General features: G+C 38.3%; 4 protein-coding genes across 9 annotated transcripts in view; 1 reads left to right on the top strand and 3 right to left on the bottom strand.

Annotated features, from left to right (window-relative positions):
* Positions 1 to 120: 120 nt before the first annotated feature.
* On the bottom strand, positions 121 to 2604 carry LOC124428382 (cilia- and flagella-associated protein 69-like). The gene is made up of 7 exons (XM_046972326.1): positions 2380 to 2604; positions 2138 to 2310; positions 1993 to 2069; positions 1636 to 1912; positions 1262 to 1557; positions 971 to 1185; positions 121 to 904 (listed from the first exon to the last, which is right to left on the bottom strand). The coding sequence occupies exons 1-7, from the start codon at positions 2602 to 2604 to the stop codon at positions 344 to 346; spliced, it is 1824 nt and encodes a 607-aa protein (XP_046828282.1). The 3' UTR covers positions 121 to 343.
* LOC124428302 lies at positions 1181 to 3994 on the bottom strand. Its single transcript, XM_046972237.1, has 3 exons — positions 3758 to 3994; positions 3221 to 3653; positions 1181 to 3002 (listed from the first exon to the last, which is right to left on the bottom strand). Exons 1-3 carry the CDS (start codon positions 3992 to 3994, stop codon positions 2731 to 2733), a joined length of 942 nt encoding a protein of 313 aa, XP_046828193.1. The 3' UTR covers positions 1181 to 2730.
* On the top strand, positions 3870 to 24764 carry LOC124428293 (protocadherin-like wing polarity protein stan). Of its 5 annotated transcripts, none has more exons than XM_046972209.1 (15): positions 3870 to 4010; positions 4119 to 4542; positions 4780 to 4981; positions 5150 to 5456; positions 12994 to 13566; positions 13672 to 15225; positions 15334 to 16174; positions 16261 to 19229; positions 19340 to 20872; positions 20949 to 21521; positions 21604 to 22030; positions 22129 to 22366; positions 22433 to 22750; positions 22848 to 23427; positions 23846 to 24764. In XM_046972209.1, the coding sequence occupies exons 5-15, from the start codon at positions 13121 to 13123 to the stop codon at positions 23874 to 23876; spliced, it is 9510 nt and encodes a 3169-aa protein (XP_046828165.1). In that variant the 5' UTR covers positions 3870 to 4010; positions 4119 to 4542; positions 4780 to 4981; positions 5150 to 5456; positions 12994 to 13120; the 3' UTR covers positions 23877 to 24764. The 5 variants fall into 5 exon arrangements, with proteins under 5 accessions (XP_046828165.1, XP_046828170.1, XP_046828168.1 ...); XM_046972214.1 differs by lacking the exon at positions 4119 to 4542 and adding an exon at positions 23699 to 23705 and having other exon boundaries at positions 3877 to 4010; XM_046972212.1 differs by lacking the exon at positions 4119 to 4542 and having other exon boundaries at positions 3877 to 4010.
* A 68-nt stretch (positions 24765 to 24832) lies between these two features.
* The window catches only part of LOC124428295 (dedicator of cytokinesis protein 3), a 36151-nt gene continuing 34692 nt past the window's right edge, over positions 24833 to 26291 (bottom strand). For both annotated transcript variants that reach the window (XM_046972215.1, XM_046972216.1), the window contains 2 exons: positions 25903 to 26246; positions 24833 to 25802 (listed from right to left, as the gene is read on the bottom strand). In XM_046972215.1, coding sequence (XP_046828171.1) covers positions 25638 to 25802; positions 25903 to 26246 — 509 coding nt within the window. In that variant the 3' untranslated portion in view covers positions 24833 to 25637. The remainder of the gene's footprint in view (positions 25803 to 25902; positions 26247 to 26291) is intronic.

Raw genomic sequence — 26291 nt, 5'->3', positions numbered from 1 at the left:
GAAGAGATTAGTAACAAATTTAATTAACGTTTCAAGTATGAAATGAAAAATGAAAGCAGTGATGGTAAAGAAGATTTTATTATCTTCTTGATGTCGATAAAGTGTTATTTCTTATTACAGAAGGTAAAGAAGGAAATTTCTATATTCGTCTAACGTAGAGGGCGCTTTTAACGGTTTTCTTCGTCATTCCATGTCTAAAATTTCAAAGGAGACGTTTTTTACGCAAGACGAATCTTCTGAAAAGGAAACGTCGTAGATAGAAGAATTCATGCACAAGGACAACGAACTCTCTGGAAAAGTGGATGAAGGTAGCGTTAGATCTGTATCGCTGTCGGGTGTAAGTTTACCAGTGAGATGAAGATGTTGGTCGAAAACTGCCTGTAAAAAGAAAACGCGTAAGATGTCCATTTTTTAACGGTTTTGTTTTTTCCTTCTTTTCCTTTTTTTTTCTTTCTTTCGAATTATAACGTACCGTAACATTAACATTATCTTGAAATGTCCTATGACAGTGCATGATATCCGCAATCGAAGGAAAATTAAGATACGTGTTCACCTGTCGATTTTGAAAATCCTTTTTTCGTAACATATAAGATCTATCGGTTGTTCTACGAATATATTCGATCTCGTCGAGAGCATCGAATGTTGGTGCTAACAAAGAATCACGAATTCTAGCGTATTCGTCCTTTTCCTCTATTTCCTCGATAGTCTTAGCTGTAGCATTAAATTTATTTTGACGTTCCCGAATGAAAAGACCCCAGAAATGATATCGTTGCGACATTAAAGACATAAGTTGACCATCCATTCCTAATGGTATAACACCCAGCTGAGCTAAATACTTGCTGATCTCGATCCAAGTCTGTCCAATTTTTAATCGAAAGTAAAGATTCACAGTGGACATCGTAATCTGATAGGGAAAAGAAAAAACTATTTATGATCCTACGACGGAAATAATAATTTTTCGTGAATTTACCTTATCTTCGATAGATAAATCATTAATTAAAATTTTGTAATGATCTCTAGCCATCTGATATTTTTCTCCATATCTTTCGATAATTTGGCGAAGAGCATAAATCTTGGATCTAGATGAGCCAATCAAATCGATCATTGCAGGACTGACTTCGTATCTAAGTTTGGTACGATAAGTCTCTAACCATTGTTTGGGACCCAACTGAGGTAATTCAGTGTCTGTATGAATAAAAAAAATTGTACGTAAAGAATAGCTCGTTAACGATCGATCTTCGAGATTCACCTTCGATCGTGCCATCCGATCGTTTCTTAATACCGATTTCACTCTCCTCTTCTCTCCAAATCATTGCCAGCAAAGACATAAATCCTTTGTTCTTATCAATTCCACGCCAAGTACATAGATAATGACCACAAAAGATATTTTCACAAATATCTATTAATAGACCAAGAAATAAACATCTAACAGGAGAAGAAGTGATTTCGATTACGTCGATTATAGTGTAGACTGTATTCTGGTCGACAAACTTCTTCAAATGTATCGGACATGGTACTATAGATCCCCAAATATAGGAACCAATCGCTAGCAAAAGACTATCGTAATTATTTTTCTCTTATTTTAATTACAAAAAAGTTCATTGAACATATTCAATTGATCTTTCCCAAACCTACCGTTGATCCATATAAAAATCATCATCTTTTCGATGATAAAAATATCTATCTAACAATTGCCGAATGATTTTTATATTATAGTATCCATATAACAATCGAAGGTGTGCTTCTTTTCTAATTATTTCGTCTGCAGTGATGAATAATATTGTCAGAATTCTTTGATGCTCAATCGTTAATTTATCGATACGTAGGATACAATCGATAAGATCTAAAAATGATATTAGAATATTCCTCAAAGTTGTTATTAATTCATTGAAAATAGTTTGAAAAAATTTGGCTCACCGAACAATAAAAGAATCATTTGTTGTTCGCGAAAATCTTTCAACAAGATAGGGTTTTTAGAAAGAACGATGGAACATACTGCCTTGGTAGAAATCATTGCAAATTTCGAATTAAATTCGTTCGAGGAACACCATTGCAAAATGGACATCAATCTACAATGTCAATGGCTTTCAAAATTAATTCGTGAAAACTCGAAATTAAGAACAACGTTCGAAGTTACTTTTGGGTTCCATCGTGTTCAACAAATTCCTTAGGTAGTTTTGGCGCAAGTACAACCAAAGTGAATATTGCATGTTCGAAAAGATGCCAAAATTGAGGTGGACTCCAAACAGATTTTGAATTCAAATCAATGAAGCCAAATATTGCTGATAAGACGTCCAGTTCGATCATGATCTAGAGAAATAATTTATTCAAAATGATTCCTGATAAATTTTTATGATCATAATAGAGAAAATTATCTACATGGATAGAGGCGTTAAACGTAGCAAGATCAGACACGATTAGTAAAAGTGTTTTCAAGAAAACGAGGTTCTCTTTGTTAGGAACAAATTTGATGTTCTTTGACCAGATATGAATTCTACCAGAGAGGCAGTCAATTAAAAGGGATAGAACATCGTTGGCTATACCATTGCTGATAATGGTATAACGTGGAAAAAGTTGAACTATAAGTAGAATGAGCAATGTCATTTCGTTTCGAAGTTTTGCATTGAATTTACAATTCTGACTTTTGTATATCTGTTTTTTGAAGGCATAACGAAGACCCCTAAAATTGAGATAGAAATTTTACTTGCAATATTTTCGCGTTGATGTTCCTCAAAAAGGAATAAAAAAAGAAGAGTAATACCACAGAGCACAATGTACTGGAGTACCGAAGTCTTTCAAACAAGCTGGTACTTCTTTCGGAGGCAAAATAGATCTCATCAGGGTCCATAAGATATTCATTATCAAAACCATTGTATCATCTGAGTACTCGTCTCCTTCCAGGAGCTCGTTTGGCGGTGGTTTACAAAACACTTGAGTCGCGTATGCAAGGTCCATTCTAATTAGCAGAGAATTCAAAATACCACCTTCTAACATTTTGTGACCTATGTTTGTAAATGATCAATTTGTTGTCGTTTTATAATCATTGTTTTTTTTTTTTTTTGTTCTTAGAGACCTAAACTTATTTTTGTACTTGTTTTTTCTTTCTTTTTTTTTTTGTACTGTAGATTTTAACTCATGAATGATTTCGATCTTAATCTTTTCTACTCTACTTTGTATAGGACGATGCAACGATGATGAAATGCCAAAGATTTTTACTTACAACAGAGACAGGAAATAGACGAAAGTAGGAAGATCAACTCCAAGATCGTAGGATATTCTTCCGGGGAGGAAGTTTTTAATATCTCGGTTACGATAAAGGACAGATTCGATTTCTCCATAGCAGCACGACAAATCTCAGACTTCACTGCGGAAGGATCATCTGGCACAGTTCTGATTAATAAAGAACGAAGGGCTTCGTGCACTTTAAGGAGCTCTTGCTTCCTAGGTAAGATCGTTAGTAGATAGCCAAAGAATGTAAAATATTGTTCCATTATGTCTGAACAAGTAACGTTCTGAAAGAATTTTTCCAATAGAGGTGGTCGATTAGAAAACTCCAACATCTGATCGAGATGCGAACGATAATCTTCTACGCTTTTTGCGTTCGTTGCTAAAAATTCTATTATTTTTATTACCATTGGTAAGTGTTTTACCATCTAATCGTAATCATGAGAAAGGATAAAACAATGATCATCGGTATGTACGTGTATGTCTATTATTAATAATTTATAAGTTAACCAAATTTTAGGTTGAAGGATACGTAAGCCCGATCGCAAAGTTGCTCCTGATAGTCATATAACAATCTAGAGATTCGTGATACGTCATCTTTAGTGACTGGATCGGATATAAGTTCGTGCAATTTATGTACAACATAATCCACGTCTATTTCTCGACATTTTTCTTTGCCAAATTTCGTATTATCAGGACAAGAACATTTGATTATTTTTCGAGAAGAAATGAAATTCCGTTTTTCATCCTGATATTTCTTCCTCTCCATCGATACGATTGTTAAGGTAAATATACAAGTTAAAAATATTGATATTAATAATAGAATCGATGAAAAATATATTTGTTGAATGGACAACATCTGAAAGTCAAGTAAAAGCTTTCATTTCTAACAGCATTCAAACAAAAGCAAGCCAAGTGCACTCTAGCCGCCTTTGAAATCGGCTGGAGAGAGATATAACAGGTGGCGCAACGAACGAAAAAGGACAAACTCTTGTTGCTCTTGAAACGAGGAGCGTAGTATAGTTGCTATATACAAAATCGTGCCCTCCTCGTCGTCTACAGAACGCATTTGCATTCAGAACGAAGCGCGTACTCCTCGCATGAGACGGCGAGGAATTTCAAACGCGTTCCGTTCGATCTTCTTTCCTTTCCTCTCTCTTCTTCATGAATACGTCATGATTTATTGTTATTAATTTCAAAGTAGTGGTGCCATCTCGATTGTCACGATTAATGGCGCGAGATGTTCCATAAAGATTCTAATTGATCCTATTAGAAATATTATTCCTTGGTAAAGAAGTTAAAACATTTTGTATTTTGGTAAATTAAACGTTTAAAATATATTATATATTATCTAATCATATGTTAAGTTAGAGTGAATAATTAAGTAACAGTGTGTTAAATATTTAGATTGAAACTATTGCTTTACTAGTATTATTTGTTTAAAGGATAACTATAATCTTAATGGCATTAGAGATATAATTTTCTTTTGCTAAAAATACTAATTGTTAGTTTTCTTTTCTTCTGTTAGTATTGACTCAGTTCTTTCTTTTCCAGGATCGTTATGTTACCGCTAGACGGCTCCACCTTCGCTCGCTCCCTGGATAGTAATGGCTCTCTCGATTGTATGTGATAGTAAAGGCGGTACGCCTTCAACAACGTTGAGAGAGAGCACCTGAGCGACGCGCGTGTGCCTCGTGCGAGAGAGCCGAGACGTTAGTACGATCGCGACGCTGTCGTTGGCACAGCCGGCTAAAAAGTGAGTGTCCATCTCCCATTCACTGTGTTTTTTTTCCTTTTTTTTTCGAAGGACAATGTGTATCCTCGCAAGCAAGAGTTCATCATTGTTCTCAAACATCTCATATTAAAGCTAGAAAACAAACAAACAGGAGTAAAATATACATTTGTTCATTTTCTATTTTAAAAGGTGATCGAAGAGGCATACAAAAAATCATTGGTGTACCAAAAAAAAAGATCTTTCTTTTTCTGTCTCGGAAGAGAGTTTTGGTTAACGAACCGGTTCTGAGTGAACTCGTACACGTGAAAAGGGGTAGAACGTAGCTTTTCTCTCTCTCTCTCTCTCTCTCTCTTTCTCTCTAGATATACTAAGTATTCAGATTGATCGATCTTGCATGAGTCCTTGGAGTGAAAGTGTGTCTGGATTTTGAAATCGACACCGTGGACAAGGTACTCGAAATGTGAGGGATTTAGCAACGGGTGACCTTGATGGGCCGGTGAGTGACCTTTTTCAACGACCTCTTACTCCTCCTTCATTCGTTTTCTTCAATATCATCAGCGTCCTTTCTTCCTCGTCCTTGCACCGTGTCTATACACCAAAGAAGAAAAAGACTAGCTGACTCGATCTTTACGCTCGCACGCGGCTAAGTTATGACTGTGTTTCCTTCCTTTCAGGATTACCCTGGGTTTCCTTCTTCTTCGAGTTCATTCTGCGTTCCCACGGGAAGCAGGAGGCGTCTTGCGTGAAGAGAAAAAAAGAAAGGGTTCTTAATGATAATATCGTTTTATTACAGCAAGTCCTTTTGATTAGGTTTCTTTCAAACGATTTTGAATGTTTCATTTTTTAATTCTATGACTTAGCCTTATCATAGTGATTTAAGTTGATTGAGAATATTATAATTATCGTGTAATTTTTGTTCATTCTTTTGCCGTGCATTATGTAGACATCCATCTCTCTCTCTCTCTGTCTCTCTCTTTCTCTTCCCCCCCCCTCTCTCTCTCTCTCTCTCGTGTTATTCTTATTCGAGGTATCTCTCGTCGGAGTAACGACTTCTCGAGTGGTCTCACCACCGACACTAGTCTCAATTCTACTCTCTCAACATTTTTTATTCCTTCAGGAAAGGCTAGAAATTGATTACGAGCAAGTTAAAAATATGAGAGATAACTCAACAATGTTAATATCTTTTTTTTTTGTTTCTTTTTATATCGAACAGAAAAATAATTATTTTGTAACAAAAGACAGAGTAGATTGTTAGAGTGGTTGGATCGATCGTAGACTCTTCAAAGTTCTTTTCATCAGCGTCGTCCATTCACTCTTTCAAAGATACGAAGTATGCTTGAGCATGGACGTAGAAATTGCGTCGGTCGATATTCGCAGGAGCAACCACCCGCCATTCGTTTATATAAAGGTGGGGGTGAAATCGAGGGCGAAGAAAGTAAGAGAGAAGCCGAGGAAGACCGAGAAATACCGATGAGAAGGACACCAGACCCTTCTCTCTTTCTTTCTTTCTTTCTTTCTTTCTTTTTTCCCCCTGCTTGTCCACTCCAATTATTATTCCTGTTGGACATTGCTAAGGATCAAAGATTTCAGACGTTCTTTTAAGCCTGAAGATGGATCTTTTCTAAAGTATTTTCTTTTAAAACAAAATCTCTATATTTTCTAAAATAATTATTAGGTCGAATATGTGAGATAGGCATGTAAAATTATTCTAATCAGCTAATATCGTTTGGAAATATTTGATCTGTTAACAATTTCACTATTAATATCAATGTTGGATTTATACAAGTAAACGATTAAGAGATATATATTTTTCCATCTCGTTTTCGATTGGTTAGAAAGATTTATACACACACACATGCACACACACACACATATATATATATATATATATACACACATATATATATATAGAGAGAGAGAGACGAGGAAGACAAGTAGGGGTTGACTCGCCACGCGTTCGTTTGCAGCACCAGCGAATCAATATTTGGAGGGTAGGCGTCCCGACGTGCAGCGTCGAAGCTACGAACCGTGAGTCACTCACCCCTGGCAGAGAAAGGGAGAAGAATGACTTCTCTTTTTTTCCCTTCCCTTCTCCCGTCTCCATTCTACTCGAGCTAGATGCGTTCATGAGCGTCACGCGCATACGTTCGAGACTCCAAAGTACATACTCTTTCGTGGTGAAGCGTAAAGCGCTTCAATCTCGACTCAATTGTTCTCTCCTCTCTTTTTCTCTTTCATTCTATTCATTTTTTCTCTCTCGTTAAGAGACTCATCGATCGGCTAGAGACTTGTTATTCTTTCACTAGAGGAAAATTTATTTAGAAAATTAATTTCTATTCGTTTCTTTTTAACCGAAGTATATTTGTTGTAACAAACTAAATGTTAGATACATGAAATGTTGTAGAATGAAATCGATCGCAATATCTCAAATCTTATCTCATATTTATATAAACATAAAAACTTTCAAGATTTATTAAATGGGATTAAAATGGAAACTGCTTTGCGACCAGGTACGATCTGTAAGCGTATTATTTATGAATTATTACGAGATACACGATAAGTATGAACGATCGACACACTGAACATGGAGGCTTAGAGGATGAAGTAATCGAATGAAATAAAATAAAAAGATATTATGCTGGTCCGACAACATCTTGACAGATAAAAATAAGACTTTAAAAAGTTAATTCAACTTTTCTTTAATTCTTTTTTTTTTTTCTCTCTCTTCAAGTATGTTCGATGCAATTCATAATCAACGATTTACTCAATGATAATATTTATTTGTTCGTATTGATTAACAATTGAATGATTAATTACACCGATGTCGTCAATTATATATATTTAATCATATTCTATTTTTCAATATCGATTCAGGGGATATCTTTTTCATTTAGCCTCGCAAAACAAATTTTAATTAAGATATTACGAATTTTCGGATTCCCTGGTTAGGCTTGTAACGATGAAACGTTAATTTACGAGCTTTAAAGGCGTCTCTCGTATGCGTACGAGCATGAAATGTATGCATCTAAGTAAACCCGTTTGAGAAAGAGAAAGAGAAAGAAAGAGAGAAGATGGAGTCTCTCTCGGTGGGAACAGGTTCCATAAAATTGAACGTTCTTCCGTGAAACCTTTATCCGCGGCAGGCATCTCGTCCATGGTACAGTTGCGACTGATACGGCGTACAGAACGCACACGAGTTCCTTTCAAGTTTCCTTTACAACAAGGAGCATCATTGAACCCTTGGCAAACGTCTTGAATCCTCGTTGGATTACTTGGTAGAACGATCAGTCCAGATCTTCTTCATTTATTGTATCTATTTCATCCAAACGATTCCATCTTTTCATCTTTGTTTTTGTTAAAATAATTTCATATCATTTGCATTTTTAAGGAGCTTATAAAAAATGTAAAAATATAAGGGACATAAATTAGGCTGTTAATTAGAATTAATAAATGTTAGTAAAAAATGTTCATTTATATATTTATATAATTATTTTTTATGACGATCAAAAGATATTTATTTATAAAACTATTTATAGGAAAGATGAAAGATACATTAACATTAAGGAAGCCATTCGATTGCGGAGGAAATCGAAGAAGAAATGAAAGGAGAGGACAAAAAGAGATGGATAAAAAGAGATTCGTTAATATCGTCGTTTTAATTCGATTACGGAAGCCTTATTACTCGGATTTCGATGAAATCCAAAGAGAGTTTATTTCTTCATAGATTGAAAGACTAGCATTCTATGTGAGATCGTTAAAATATCTCTCTAGATATTCAAGTCATATTCAATATATTACATTTTTCTCGTTTAATATCTTTTTTCTTTTTCTTTTTCTTTTTTTTTTTTTTTTTTTTTCTTTTATGCACCAAGTATAGAATTAGAGGATTTAGAGTTTGAAAGTTCAGCATGAAATACCAACGCCATTGATAAATTGCAAATCTTTTTTACTTAAAGTTTAAATGAGCGTGTTATTAATATGACCACTTATGCTCGATCCTAATCTCGTCTAAGAACTTCATTAGAAATAGAAAAGGAAAGAACAGAAGGGAACCGTTGATTCGCTAGGGTAACACGAATTTAATGGTCTGATGCGTTTATTTACTCGTTTTCTTCACCGTTGGACACAACGAGCAATTAACGATAGATAAGAGATTATTCTAAAACCTGTCTTCTTTATTCTATCTTTAATTCCTTCATATTCATTTTGATCTTGAATAGAAAACTTAATGTCTCAAAATATTCTCTTTCGTTTTTTGTTTTCTTTTTTATCTCCACTATAGAAAGTAAATCCCTGGTATAATACACAGCTTTTCATTCTTTTCATCTCTTCCTGTAACTCACCGTTAAGGAAGCTACAGTCTGCACTATCGCGTTCTAACTAACGGTTTATATTGTGGTCGGACAACGAGCCTTTTCTTAGAACTTGGAAATTTGCCTAGAAAATATGTTCTTTGTTTTTTTCTTTCTTTCTGTCTTTTTTTTTTTTTTCTTTTTTTTTTCTTTTTTTCAAGCAAGAGATATCCGCGTAAAAAAATGTATTAAATTAGCAAAGTTTTCCAATTAGTATGAACGACAGTAATCCTTCGCTCATCCCAATTAAAATTATCAAATTAAAAATATAATGGAATAGAGATATTACATTTTATAAATTGGATATAAAATTGATACTTGAAGAAAAATGAAAACGTTTGAATATTGTAAAATAATCGAAAAATTTGATCGTATTCGCGTAATCATGTAAATTTTCTTTCTCTTGGTAAGGTGCACACCTATCTCTTTCGACTTTGATTGTCGCGGCCTTGGCGAAGAAGAGGAGAACCACGTACACCGGTTATTGTAATAGCTACGCGCCGTCCCTCGCGTGTTCCAAGCAGATGAACGAACAAAAAGGATGAGGGTGAACATAAAAGAAAAGGAAAAGGAGAAGGCCGACGTCCCGACATTACCCGAAACTTCCCTTCCGGCGAGTCTACGATGGCGTGCACATTATTTTTCTAGTTTCTTTTTTCTTTACCAAGAAGCTTTTACGTTTCTCCCTAATTTAGATCGATCTTTTGTTATCCTATAATCGTTCTAATCCACCTGGTAACGTTTTAGGAAATAATAGAAACATTGAAAATATTTCCAACAAAAATTAGAATCATTTCTAATAGAAATTGCAATAATATTTCTTTAGATTATGCGAGATATATATATATATATATATATATATATATGTATACACATAGCTGCACTATTGCGTGACAAGCAAAATCTGTATGGTCTTAGAGAATACCGCTGGAGAAAGTAGGAATTATATTAAAGTCTATTATCAAATCGTTGATCTGTGACAAATGAATTTCTATCTAGGATTGCCAATTTCTTTTAAAACTCTTAAATAAGAGAAGGAATTGTTTTAGTCTATAAATCATGATGAATTTTCTGTTTTATAATTTCCTTAGAAATAAATTAAGATAGGATCCATTCTAGAATATTAGAAATAGATTTCAAGGAACGCTTGAAGTGTCGATTATTTTATAAATTTTGTATTAGCTCAAATGTATTATAGAATTAGATAGATTTAATTGAAAGATGTGATAATACTTACGACAAGGGTCGATTACTAACGGATAACGTGTCAGTTAGTTCCAGTAGACGTAGCCACGCGTTCTTAAGAATGAAATTCACAAAGGTACGTGTCAGGTAATTAGCTTTTACGGTCGTTTGAACTAATTCAAAATCGATTGGATGTAGTCGTTCGAGTTCGAGGAAACCATAGTCAATCGAGATAAAGAGAGAAAGGGTGACACCTTCGTCTTCGAGTAAAAAAGGGTCAAATTCTCGGGAGGGACCTTTTAAGACTTAGACTAAGGGTCGAATTGTAAGCTTGATCATCTTCCAAGTCGTTTCGTATGACAAGTATCGTGATTCAAGACTCATTTCTAGGGTTTTACTTATATAAAATATAAGATAAATAATGTATTCTTTTTTAAAATGAAATTTTTCCTTAGTCATGCAATAAATTTTATTTAAATATTATTAACGATTGGTAACATTGGAATTTTCATAAATTAATTTTCCTTTAATTGCTTTCTCTCTCTCTCTCTCTCTCTCTCTCTCTCCCTCTGTGATAGCTTTTAAAACTTAGATAATTTATTCTTTTCAGGCTCTTTTCGAGTAAGGTTATAATCTCAGAAAAAAACACGAGGCAAAAGTTAGGCTTGTTGCCTGTCCAGACAACAGCGACTTTCGAAAGGTTCCTTCGAGATAATTGGTAGGACCGGATTCCACGTCGTCTTAAACCTTTCTCGACTTAATTAATAGTTTCACGGGCAGTAGCGTCAAGATATAGCATTCTTCGAACTTTTCGTTCGATCATGAGAACATCGTTTGCATCTACGATGAAAAATCATGATAGATCGTTGTAATTATTTAGTGATGATATTTTATGAATAATAGCTCTTTTTTTTCCTTCTATTGAAATATTTATATATTTAACCATTGTAATTATACACGTATGTATATTAGGTACATGTATATGTACACTCGAAAATATGATCATTATAAATTAAATAGGATCAATTATCGGCTTGTACGGCTTGTCGCCTAAGAGAACGCGAGAGAATCGACACGGATGCTGTGGTCGTTCTCGAAGAGAAACGAGATGAGACGGCCCTTTACAATTCTCTGTCTGTCTCTTTTTCTCTTTGGCTCGTCCCTTCGTTTTCGTTTTCGTTTTCGTTTTTCTCTCATCTCTCGTTTTCTCCGATCGAGCTCGGTCATGTTAGTCTATCGTCTACCTGTTCTCAAGCCGAGAACGTAGGGATTGGTTGGTGCCGGTACATCGGCCATTGGGATTGGCGAGAACCGGATCGGTTATACCCTCCGGGCGAGGAGGACCCAGAACAGACGCCGGGAGAGCTATCGCGAGGTTCTCTCGGCACGGTCAACTAGCCGAGTGCGATCTTCTTAGGGGACGAACGAACCGGACAATAAGATAAAGAAAAAAACCGACTCGAGTGGCTGCTCCTCGCGTCCTGAATTCTCTTTACTCGCTCTGTTGATTCTTTGATAGAGACTGTGATGAGGTAGATTCTTTGGGATCATTACAGTTTCACCGTTTTATTTGTTTTCTAATAGAATAGAATAATCTTGATAAGAAAAGTTAGCAAATTTCATTTAGATTAGATCAGATTTATTAGTAGACGGAGAGTAGATTGGTCCGTTTGAAGAGAAAATTGTTTGATTCGTTTGATCGATTTTATAATTAATATAAAACTAATTGTCTTTGTATAAGGTTGATAAAATAAGAGTGGCGTTTCTCGTGGCCCTGTTAGGTACTTCGATGAAAGGTGCAAAGAACTGTAAAACGGAAACACGTATTCCCACGTTTTTCCCTCGGTAGAATCACGTTCTGGGGCGAGTTAAATACTCCTCGAGCAAGGAAAATATTACGGGCACGGCGAGAAATTTCTTTCGATAATTCTTTCGATAAATTAATTTCACGTGACTCTTCGTTTAAGATAAAAGTACGTGGCTTTGGAATTAGGTGAACGGCTTTTCTGGATCTCTCTTATTACATAGAGACTCGTAACGCGATACTGTAATATCTTGAAATGGAAGAACATTATAAAAGAATAAAGAGACACGGTCAATGACTCCAATGACACTTTTATTTTGTTCTCCTCGAATTTATTCCCTTGATAATTTTCAAAATGAAAAGAAAACTCGCCTATTTGCCTATCTCGATCTCGTGCGAATCTCAAGATGCGTCGATTGTTCCACAAAAGCTGTTGCTCGTAGTTCCCTATTAGGAGTATTAATTAGCAAATTGCAAGCATGTAGGGACGGTTGAAAACTATTGAAACGATGGAGGGTTACGATATCCATGCGTGTAAACTTATGTATTCCCACAGTATACATTTGTGAACTTTTTAATTAATCAATTTTAAAGATTTTCATTTGTAAAAATTCTATTCATGAAGTTTGATGTAAGATCCAGGACTTTTGTTAAAGAAACTCGAGAAAAATAAATATCGGTTGGTATTACAGAGAGCACAGGATGGTAGTGCGTTGAACCCGGAAGAAGCAAGAAAAACGTAGGCGAGAATGGGACGACAGACACCTGGATGAAGATACAAGGTGAAGGCTAGCTTGGTAGAGGTATTAAGAGGGTGTAATGGCAAGCTGGAAATGGATACTGCCTATGTGTCTGGCGGCACTATGGACACTGGCGGAAGGTTATCTCGCTGTACTGTCCTCGAGTACGCCAGTTGGTACCATTGTTTTCGAGGCGGGAGTACCACAGCTGGGTGGTCGCCGAAAGTACGAGGTCTCGAACGAACGGACAGCATGGTTCGCACGAAAACTCCTCAAGGTTCATCCCCATACTGGACGTGTGACATTGGCTAAGCCATTAAGTTGCGAAGGTCTTCAATATCCTCGAATTTTCACCTTCTACGTGGACTCGACGAGTTCGAGATTAGGCAGGCCAACCATCGATTATTATAGTTTGCCGTTAAGGATATTGATAACCGGTTGTGGTGAGGAAAATCGGGATCTTGCTGCTACCAGAGGATGGATGGCAGAGACCTTGGCTTCTTATGCTATGCCAACTACGGAAAGGTAATCGTTTTTTAATTTCTCGTTTTTTAATTGAATTCGATCTGATGATTCGTTAGTGAAGTCTCAATGACGACAAGGAATTGTCTTCTGCACGATTACCTACAGGTTCATCGAAGTCTGCTTGAGAACGTCGCAACTCGTTGCAGCTCTTAGAGACTTCCTACCACAGACTGCACTGAAGGAATGCGAGACCAGGTGGGGTGGCGTTGCCGATCCTCGTTTTTTGATCGAAGGAGCAGCCGGGGATTTGGTCTCGGCGTCGGAACAATGCCTGGTAGATCCCCTATGGAAGATCTCCGTGTCTATGAATCTGAGATGTGATGCAGAGTCTCGTTTGGCGGATGCGGAACATCGTTTGAAAATCGTATTTCATCATCGGCAGCTCGACGATACCGATCTTGGTAGGAGAGTTAGGAGAGAGTTAAAAAATCAATCACCATATTTCGAGCAACCTCTCTACGTCGCAGCGATTGAAGAGGAAAAAGAACCAGGTGTTTATGTGACGTCCGTTCGTGCTAGGGATCCCGAAGGCGGAACAGTACGATATTCCATGAGTTCTATCTTAGACGCTCGCTCACAGACGCTCTTGATTCTGGACCCAGTTACTGGTAGAGTGAGCACACGTGCCAGATTGGATAGAGAAAGCGTCGATGTACATTACTTCCGAGTATTGGCCGTGGACGACTCATTTCCACCAAGAACAGGCACTACCACTCTTCAAGTGAACGTATTGGATGCAAACGATCATGCCCCCTGCTTCGAGTGGCCGGAATACGATGCATCGGTTAGGGAAGGCGTACCGGTCGGTTCGACGGTCGTCACGGTAAAAGCGACCGATCAGGATACCGGGAGGAACGCCGACGTTGAATACTCAATCGTTTCGACAAGCGGCGGCGGTATGACTGTTCATGCTGAAGATACCTCTACCTTCAGAATCGATCCACGTTCTGGTGTAGTTACCACGAGGATGCCACTTGACAGAGAGAAGACCGAGATCTATACCGTGATACTTTGTGTTTCCGACCTGGCAACCCCACCGTCGACGCGTAAAACCGCGAACGCCACGTTGATCGTTCGTGTTCTTGATGACAATGATAATTATCCTCAGTTCACCGAGCGCACATTTTCCGTAGCGATACCAGAGGATCTAGATTATACATCGAATCCGATCGTGGCTAGAATAAGAGCGACTGATGCAGATGCAGGCAATAACGCTGCCGTGAGATACGCGATAATCGGTGGTAACACCCAGAATACATTCTCCATCGACAACATGAGTGGTGACGTTGCTCTCGTGAAGCCTCTAGACTACGAATCAATGAGGAGTTACAAGATCGTAATAAGGGCTCAGGACGGTGGAACACCACCGAGATCGAACACCACTCAGCTCTTGGTCCACGTAAAAGACGTCAATGACAATGCACCAAGGTTTTATACCAGTCATTTTCAAGATGCCGTAGCTGAAAACGTACCAATCGGTTATTCGGTACTTAAAGTTCAGGCTTACGATGCCGACGAAGGTGTAAATGCACAAATTAAGTATACCATAGCTTCTCGCGACTTCTCCGGTGCGTCCACAGATAATTTTCCCATCACCGTAAATCCTGATACCGGTTGGATCTACACAACGAAACAACTCGATCGTGAAGAATGTTCCAGGTAATTATTTTGATTCTCGTAGCACCTTAGCTTAGAGCTTGGATTCGATTTGGTATTACTCTTAGACGTCGAAAAGTTAGATTAAAGTTGACTCTTTGATTTTCATAGGTATCAATTCACAGTGATCGCCTCAGATTCAGGCGAGGAATCAAAATCGGCGAGCGTCACCGTAATCCTAACAGTTTCCGATGTAAACGACAACGATCCTTACTTCGATCCAAAAAATTACGACGCTGTAGTGTCGGAAGATGATCCACCGGGTACTCCTGTAACGTCTGTCACCGCTACAGATCCTGACGAAGACGCGAAGATACATTATGAGATTACTGCTGGGAATACGAGAGGTCGATTCTCGATAGCCTCTCAGAATGGACGTGGCTTGATCACGGTGGCTCAACCTTTAGATTATAAACAAGAAAAAAGATTCGTATTGACTGTGACAGCTTCTGATAGTGGTGGAAGAACTGACACTGCTCTGGTATACGTGAACGTTTCCGACGCGAACAATTTTTCACCGGTTTTTGAGAATGCTCCTTACTCGGTTTCGGTTTTCGAGGATGCGCCAGTTGGTACGACTGTTTTAGTGGTCAGTGCCACTGATTCTGACGTCGGTAAAAATGCTCAAGTTACTTATAGTCTTGGAACGGACGGGGATGAACAAGAAGCAGCAGAATTTACGATCAATTCGCAGACCGGTGCCATCACTACCACTCGAGCACTCGATCGTGAAAAAGTTCCGGGCTACGTGTTAACTGTAACAGCTAGAGATGGTGGCGTACCACCTCTTTCTGATACCACGGACATTGAGATCTCGGTTACGGACGTTAACGACAATGCACCGATGTTCGAAGCACCTCAATATCAAGGTTCTATACCCGAAGATGTTTTAGTTGGCACGAGCGTCCTCAGAGTCTCTGCTACCGATGAGGACATAGATCTCAATGGAAGGGTAAGATTTTTCTTCGATATATTACGGTATTCGGAATAAATATATGTTCTATTGAAAAATTATATTAATTCCTAATATACTTTAAGGTAAGGTACGCGTTGGAAGATGACGGAGATGGTGCCTTCGCTATAGATCCAACTACAGGAATAGTGAGAACTTCCAAATCGTTAGATCGAGAATCCGTTGCGAGGTACATTCTAAAAGCTGTAGCTGCTGACAGAGGTTCACCTTCGTTATCTTCAGTGGTACCAGTTATCGTAAAGATCGAGGACGTTAATGATTCTCCTCCAGCTTTTGAAAACGATAAGATCGTACTTTACATTGCTGAGAATTCTCCAGTGGGCTCGACTGTGGGCGAGATTTACGCCCACGATCCTGACGAAGGTCCAAATGCTGTTGTTCAGTATTCTGTTATCGGCGGTGAAGATTCAAATAGTTTTGCCTTGAATGTAAGACCAGGTGGTGATCGTGCAGAACTGGTCACTCTCGAAGAACTTGATTACGAGTCACCAAAGAAGAAATTTGAATTGGTTGTTCGTGCAGCCTCTCCACCATTGCGATCAGATGCTCTAGTGCAAATTATGGTAACAGATGTCAACGACAACGCGCCAGTACTGAAAGATTTTCAAATAATCTTCAATAACTTCAAAGATTTCTTTCCGACCACTGCAATAGGCAAGATACCGGCTGTAGATGCCGACGTTACCGATAAGCTGGTCTACAGCATTCTCGCTGGTAACAATGCTAATCTGATAGATCTGAATAAGACGACGGGTGAAATACGTCTCTCGCCACAATTAAATACAAATGTACCACGAGTAGCAACGATGGAGGTATCCGTAACTGATGGTGTCAACGAAGCAAAGGCTACCATGACTCTGTCAGTACGATTGATCACGGACGAGATGCTCTTGAATTCGATAACAGTTAGGCTCGACGATATGACGGTCGAAGCTTTCCTAAGCCCACTATTAGGATATTTCTTGGACGGTCTCGCTGCCATTATACCATGTCCGAGGGAGAACATTTTTTTATTTAGCATTCAAGAGGATGCAAATGTCCAAGGGAAGATATTGAACGTTAGTTTCTCGGCTCGTAAGGTCGAACCAGGTACAGCCGACGAGTTTTACAGTCCACAATTTCTTCAAGAACGAGTTTATTTGAATCGTGGAATCCTGGCGAGGCTTGCCACTGTCACAGTATTACCCTTCGATGATAATCTTTGTGTAAGGGAACCTTGTCTCAATTTCGAGGAGTGTTTGACCGTATTGAAGTTTGGAAATGCTTCTGGGTTTGCCAGTAGCGACACAGTACTCTTTCGGCCAATTTATCCAGTCACCACTTTCGCGTGCAAATGTGCAAAAGGTTTTACCGGTAGCAGAGAAGCATACTTGTGTGATACAGAAGTGAATTTGTGTTATTCGAATCCCTGTCAGAACGGTGGGACTTGTCATCGAAGGGAAGGTGGATATGCTTGTTCCTGCTCGCCCGATTATACTGGAGAAAATTGTCAAATCTCATTAGACAAGAACACTTGCGCACCAGACATCTGTAAAGGTGGTTCTCAGTGTACCATTAAGAATACAGGAGGGTTTACTTGCGAGGGATGTCCAGTAAGAGTTCTAGAAAATGTCACTCCTTTGTGTGAACTGAAAGCACGTAGCTTTGGACCAGCTACATTCCTTACATTCGCCTCGTTAAAACAACGGCACAGGCTCCATTTGAGACTGAGGTTTGCTACAGAATCGTCCGATGGTCTACTTCTCTACAATGGTCGTTACAACGAAAAACACGATTTTGTGGCCTTAGAGATCATCGAATCTCACGTACAATTTAGTTTTTCGCTTGGGGATGAGGTCACCAGAGCATCAGCTGAAATTCCTGGAGGTGTATCTGACGGACAATGGCACGAGGTTGAAGTGTCTTACATTAATAAGACAGTGACGATTTCTTTAGACAATTGTGACGTTGCTTTGGCATTAGAACATGGTGAAAGATTAGGCCCAAAATGGGCTTGTGCTGGAAGAAGCGAGCAAATACTCGAAGATCGTTGCGGTCTCATCACGGAGACCTGTCATCGATTTTTAGATTTAACAGGGCCTTTACAATTAGGTGGCTTACCTGCCATTCCCTCGAACTTTCCCGTTAGAACGAAGGACTTTGTTGGTTGTATCAGCGATCTTTACATCGATCATATATTCGTCGATTTAAACTCGTTCGTCGCGGATAATGGCACTAACGCTGGTTGCCCAGAAAAGAATGCATTTTGCTCTTCCATACCATGTAAAAACAACGGTGAGTGTCGCGAAGTCTGGGATGGTTTTATTTGCGAGTGTACTGAAAATTTCGCTGGACCAACGTGCGAAGATGAGGTTGGGAAACCATGGAAATTTCATGGTGATGGCTTGTTGAACTTCAATCCACTTCTTAGACCGATTCAACTACCGTGGCTGACGGCGCTCAGTTTAAGGACAAGGGCGAAACATGCGTTCGTCATGGCAGTACAAATTGGACAAAATAGTTCGGTCCTGTTGGAGATTCGTGATGGAAAAATGGTAGCTTCGTTGGATGGTACAGACATCATACGAACATGGTATAACATTGCTGATGGCGAATGGCACAGGCTCGAAGTTCTTTGGCAAAGTGGTCACGTTTCTCTCGACATGGATTATCGTGATAAACCTTTGAATTCGCCGTTAGCCGCGAAATTGCAAGGACTTTACGTAGGCAGGATTTTAGTTGGTGGTCCAGATCAATCTATAAACACTGAGTTACCATTCTACGATGGCTGTCTGCAAGATCTTCGAATCGGTACGAATCAAAGCGTATTGCAACGACCGACCGTTCAAGAGAACGTCGAAACTGGCTGCATATCCGAATCTGTATGCAGCATAGACTGTCCTGAAGCATCGATTTGCGTAACGAAATGGCAAGCAAGTGAATGCGTTTGCGCGGCTGGTCGAGTTGGACGCAGCTGCGAGCTCGTTTGTGATTTAAATCCTTGTAACAATACTGGTACATGCGTCGAGGAAAAGGAATTCCATAAAGGATATAGGTACGTCAATTTTCATTACATTTCCATAAACTAAACGTATATTATTAATGACATTCCAATGAATACTGTACGATGTCAAATTCTATGTCAAATTCTATGTCAAATTTTAGATGCGATTGTAACTCACCGGAATACTCTGGAGATTATTGCGAAATAAAAGCAGATCAACCTTGCCCAGCGACATGGTGGGGAACGCCAGTCTGTGGTCCTTGTCATTGTGATGAATCTAAAGGTTACGATCCGGCTTGTAATAAAACAACTGGCGAATGCTATTGCAAAGAGAATCATTATCAGCCACCGGGACAAAAGGAATGTATTCCCTGTGGATGTTATGCAATTGGAAGTTTTGGACCGCGTTGCGATACAGAAACTGGCCAGTGTCGTTGTCGTGTTGGTGTTATCGGTCGTTCTTGTACAGCTTGTCCAAATCCTTATGCAGAAGTGACATTGCAAGGTTGCGAGGTGATCTATGATGGTTGCCCTAGGTCCTACTCAGAAGGTTTATGGTGGCCTAGGACTAAATTTGGAATGACAGCTGTCGAGGATTGTCCTGACACAGCGGAAGGGAAAACTTCGAGATCTTGCGACGACAAATTAGGTGGATGGCAACCACCCGATCTCTTCAATTGTACATCGGAGGCTTTTGTCGAACAGAGACATCAGTTGGCCGCTTTGGAGGCTCAAGATCTTATGTTGAATACGTATGTAGCTGTAAAACTGGCCAAGGATGTACACGATGCCGCCAACGTTACGAAAAACATGTATGGCGCCGATTTACTCGTCGCTGAATCTCTATTAATTGCATTGCTTCGTTACGAGGAGAGTCTCATTGGCCTTAACTTGACTCATAGTCAGGACAAAGACTACGTAGCTAATCTCGCTGGCATAGCTAGTGCTATTTTACAGACGAAATATCTCGAAAATTGGAGAAGGATTGAGTCCCTTAACGGTGACAGTCCTGACAAGATTTTAAACGCATTGGCCAGATACTTGAACACATTGACTGCGTCTCAGCACGATACTTTTACCAGCCCCTTTGAAGTCGTTGATCGTAATATAGTACTCGGATTGGATATAGTAACTTCAGAAAGTCTTTTCGGTTTCGAAGCAGCGGAATACAAAGAGGATCCTTCGATGTCTACCGCAAGGCCCTCGGAAGCAGATCGAAAAGTCGTTTTGCCTGATACTTCGGCGTTTCTAAGTACGACTACACATTTCGGACCATCGATAAGTTTTCCAAAGTACAACAATTACATGGCAGATCCAAAGAGATTCGATACACATTCCAAGATACAAGTACCTCTGAGTATATTGGGTATTAAACCATTGGCACAAGGAGAACTGAACGTGAGAAATAGTTTGAGCAATCGTAAGGCTGTACTGAGTTATGTCCAATATAAAGAATTAGGTTCACTTTTACCTCAACGTTTCGATGATTCGGTGGCTGTTAGATGGGGTGTTGAGGTATCAGTAGGGTCACCTGTGATGACTGTGTCAGTTTTGGTACCGTCCAAAAATGGTTACGAATCGATGACTGGAATTCCATTGCAATCACCGGTTCAAGTAAGATTGTGGCTAAGTGAGAACGACGATTTTAAGACGCGAACCAATCCACAATGTGTTCATTGGAATACAGCGAAAGGGTAAGGAAAATTAATGTTGTTCGATCAATTTCAACGTCATCAAAAGCTATCTGATTTCTTGATTCTTTTTATACAGAACCGGAGAATGGAGTCGAATGGGATGTACAACGGAAATAGAGGACAATAGCTTGTCCTATGGTTCAATCGTCAATTGTTCCTGTCTACAATTGTCGACTTTCGCTGTGTTAACGGATGTATTGGACCTCGAATACGTGCCTGAACCATCCCTGTTAGAGGATGTTACCAGTTACAGTGCTTTCATGCTCGCCCTACCACTTCTACTTTCAGCCCTGCTCATTTTAGCTTTGATACGTGGCACAGGAACGAATTCAAACAGCATTCACAAAAATCTTGTTCTCTGTGTTTTCCTCGGCGAAACATTGTACCTGATAGCTCTCAAAGCAAGAAGCCCACTGGTTACCAACGAATTTCCATGCAAATTGACTGCAATTGGTTTGCATTATGCTTGGTTAAGTACCTTCGCTTGGACTTTAGTCGATTCTATTCATCTTTATCGAATGCTCACTGAAATGAGGGACGTCAATCATGGGCAGATGAGATTTTATTACACGATGGGTTATGGCATGCCTGCAGTTATCGTTGGTTTGACGATAGGCGTCAGAGCAGATCAATATGGAAATTTTTATTTGTAAGTTGAACCCATACTTGAATAATTCGTATATTCTTTTTTTTTTTTAATAAAACATATTGTTTATCGTATTAATTTACAGTTGTTGGCTGTCGATCTACGAAACTGTAATCTGGTCTTTGATAGGACCAGTTTGCGTGGCAATTTTCGTCAATTTTTGTATTCTTGTCATGTCTATAAGAGCAGCGTTTACATTGAAGGAACACATAATGGGTTTTGGTAATCTGAGAACGTTACTTTGGTTATCCGTTGCGTCATTGCCCTTGCTTGGTTCCACATGGACTTTGGCAGTCTTGAATGCTTCAGAAACGTCACCGACTTTATCGTATTTGCTCAGTGTTGCTATTGTCGTTCATGCTGCGTTCAGTCTGATTGGATATTGCTTCATCAATGGTAGAGTTAGAAGGAATTTGTACCTGAGTCTTTTGAGATGCGTTGGGAAAAAGGCACCCTTATTGGAAGGTAGCATGGCTAATGGAAGCAGTAGTCAAAATGTTAATGGTCATTCAGTGAGTATCTTACGTTAATTAACATCTTAATCACGTCAATGCTAATTTGATCTATTAGCAGATAACTAAATCAACGAGAATTCTTTGATATTTCACAGAGATCAGCATTAGCTTACTCGTCGACGTACAGTGGAGCCGAATCAGTATGCAGAAGAGTTCATGTAGGAGTATCGACGAGTAGTACGACATCACGAAGTACAAATAAAACTGGTTCTAGCCCCTACCGCAGTGATACACATTTGAGGCACACGTCAACCTCAACCAGCAATTACAATAGCGATCGAGATCCCTACATGTCGTCCAGGAGTCAACGATCGGTTGTACATCCTCGACAAGGTATATAAACTTTCTTCTATTCGTTTGTTACACGATCATTATACGACACATAAATCAATGATGTAGAGTCGAATGAGTCGAGAAATCCACGAAGAGATTCGGAATCTGATTCCGATGGTTCTCAAGCCGAAGGTGGTGGTAGAAGCCTAGATCTTGCGAGTTCCCATAGTTCTGACGAAGATGACGTTACTTCAAGGTCTCACAGGAACATGGGTGTATCGGCTCAACAACCAGTAGCCCATAGCTACCTTCCAAACATACACAGTAATCCTGCTGAACACCTAAACATACTTTGTTCGAACGCTGAACTATTTCCAAATATAAAACCAATTTATGCACCGAGATGGAGTTCGCAACTCCCAGAAGCTTATCTCTCATCTAATGGTAAAGAGTTTCTAAAGATTAATCCTATCGGTAATCAATAACATTGGATGAAATTGTAATGTTATTGAAAAAGTTAACAATTTAACTCGTTCCTCAGTGATGGACGTTCGAGGAAGTCAATGGTCAGGCGGTACCATGTCAGACAACGAAATGGCCTCCAACAAAACGTCGAGTCCAAATCCATTACCTTATCCTGAAATGAATTCACCACAAAAGAGTCAGTTAGATGAGAATTATTCTGAGGGGGAAGAGAAGATACATCACGTTGGTGAAAAATATCTCTTCCCTTACACTGCTGAAGAGGATCATACGATATCACCTACACCGTACATGCTATCAATGTCTACACGAATTCTTGCTTCGAGCATGAGCCATCATTCCCAAAATTCAAATCACGAGAACATGAGTGGTTCTGAGAGGTATGGTAGCCTAAAGAGAGGTCAAAGTTTGCATGGATCTCAACATGACAATATGAGTGGCTCGGAAAGGTATGGAAGTTTAAAGAGAGGCAAGATCACTCCAACCGTATTGGAGGATGCACCAGAATTCATTCTACCGATGAGTGGTAGGATATTGTCGAGCTCGTTGACGCATGATCTTCAACATAGTAACGAATTAGCGGCTCTGAGACAGCAGCAGCAACAACAGCAATACGAGCAGACGATCACTGAGACTGAGTGAGTACAAATCTATTCGATTAGATGATAGACAAATGACATTTTTCGAGGTGATGCTTTTTCTAAGCTAAAAAGGGAAGAGTCAGAAGTTGAAACACATACTTCTGACACTCCCAATATATTATCTGGCTTTACTTATGAATGACTAATCTTCATTGTCCTCTCGTTTTTCCACTAACATTTTTATCGCAAAAAATGGTGCTGGAATATATTAATCTAATTGTCTATCTTTTTTATAATCCATGCTTGCCCTGGCAAATGAAACGATCAGCGAGGAGGTAAGCATGTCTCTCCCACAAAATTCCTAATGACTTTCATTACGAAAAATCTTAGTCGAGTAATATTCTCTTTTAGAAAAAAAAAAAAAAAAAAAAAAGAAAAAATCGTATAATCGATTAACAACTTTGTTGTGTTACAGGAAGGATACTAACGCGGAAACGTCCGTATGATCGTCGCGACGTGTCGCATACAAAAAGATATCGTACAAATTAAAAGAGTTAGCGATTAGGATCGAGGTGGTTTCAATCGATAATTTCTATCGCTCGAATAACTTTGCAAATCGTTGGAAGGAGAATGAAAGGAAAATTCGAACGATTGAAATCCAAATCGTAAGCCACGATGTATATCGATAAGTTTTAAAGAAGAGGCCATGACTGTACTTATAAACTTAGCCATATTTTAATTAGCACGTATGTGTGAGTGCCTGTTGATATAAACTATATATATATATTTAGTACATACACATATATATATATATATATAGTATACGCTTGTTATTTCAATTCGAGTAATTTAGAGCTCCAACTTTGCGAGCACTTGCATCCAGCGTCCGTAAATGAAAAATCATAAAAAGTAATATAAGAAAAAAAAATAATAATAATAAATAAATAAAGGAGAGAAAAATAAAAGGATAATCGATAAATCGGACGCTCGATGATAAACTGATCTCTAGCTCATCTTATCATTAATGTACTTAGTATCATCCCCCCGTCGTAATTTAATTTCTCCATTGAATATTCGTGCAATGTATACATTTTACTTCTTCTCTCTCTCTCTCTCTCTCTCTTTTTCTCATTCTCTCTCAGTCTCTACAATTAGGTTCTATTATATACGTTTTAAGTATTTACAGTCCTCTTTTCTACATGCCATGAGAGATAACGTAAATCGATCGATCGCATCGTTAACTGCGCCGCGTTTTCGTACTTTTGTATATATTTATATGGAAAGAAAAAGAAACAGTATGTGGAAAAGAATATATAATTTATATACCCTCGTTTATGACGAATCCTTTTGCCTTTTACGTTATGGCGATTAAATCTTAAAAAAAAAAAAAAAAAGAAAAGAAAAAAGAAAAGAAAAAGTACATTCGCGATATGCTCGAATATCCAGCACCAGTTGATGATCGTTATTGATAAAAATGACTTTTTATTCCTTATTGAAAATATAAATAAATTACAAAATATAGCTAGGTTAATACTCGGAAGAACGTTGTCTTTAACATAAAGTCAATGCACCGTGTTTTCCTGTGCTCGATTATTATCGTTCTTGGCGTAGTTACTATTAGATATTTATTTTTGTATTAACTTTTTTGCATTTCCCTTTCTTCTTTGCATGGCACAGATTATCGTTGATTAAAAATAATCATATATAAATAAGAGCCGATCGATATAGGGCACTTTGACACGGTGCATTTGCTAAGGTACGTTATACGCAGGTGGGTATAATCCATTTCGAGTTACGCCATAGAAGATTTCATTTAGATTACATTAGACAATAGATTCATCTTAACGCTATTTGCATATGTATATTTTGAGTGTTGTGCAAATGATTTGCCAAACAAATCCTCCAATCTTTTCTTTCGATCTTTTTTCCAATTTTCCTTTCGTCCTTTCTTTTTTTTTGTCTTTTATTTTATTTTATTATTTTTTTTTTTTTTTACTTTATTATTGTTCTTCTTATCATTAGATCATCACCAATTATAGAATCATTAGAAGGGATGTTGTAATCGTACTTAATCTTAACAATGAACTATCCAAGATATCGGATTTGCCGGACTATGGCACTTACACATTATTATTATTATTATTATTATAATTATTATCATTATTATTATTATTATTATTGTTATTATTATTAATATTATTATTATTATTATTATTATTATTATTATTATTATGACTAATCGCTAAGGACTAGGAGATACGTCATTGCTACACAGTACTCTCTGTGTCCGATGCTACGGACAATGTTTGCATTTTTGGTACAGAATAGTTCTCCGTATGTCCATGATAACCACCTGATCGACTCCTTTCCAAAGTTGATGGTGCAGATGGGGTATCTTGATGAGCTTTGGGAGGAATTGGTGGAGGGCTTACCTATAATTTAGATATAAGAAATTCAATGAAATGCAGGCCAAAATCGCAAATGATTTCAATTTGTATTCAAATTTAAATTTAAAACTAATTATTCCATTACCTCTTGAGTGGAAAGGGAATTCGATCCCTGGAATGTACCACTAGGGAAACTACCCGTAGAAACATTGAGAGAATTTATCATAGACGGTGGTGAGATGTTCATTATGTCGTTACACCTTGTGCGTGGTTCACAGTCCTCGTAACTGAGATTATTTAAATTAGTTAAGTGAGACTGGAAATCTAACAAACTGGTCGTTGAGATGCCACTATCTCGAAGATCATTCGGTTCGTTTTGAGTTTCTGAATCGTCGTCCGTACTCCACTCTGTATTACGTTTGTATGCCAATCTTTTTGGTGGTGCTGGAGGTACAACAGTATTTGTATTGTTATCTCTTTTGTCGGGAGCTGAAATACGAATTCCGGTGCATTAGTTTTCTTTTTTTTTTTTTT

The sequence above is a fragment of the Vespa crabro genome, chromosome 12 (genome assembly GCF_910589235.1).
Source record: "Vespa crabro chromosome 12, iyVesCrab1.2, whole genome shotgun sequence".
NCBI classification, from domain to species: Eukaryota; Metazoa; Arthropoda; class Insecta; order Hymenoptera; family Vespidae; genus Vespa; species Vespa crabro.
This window is presented reverse-complemented; position numbering and strand designations above follow the sequence as displayed.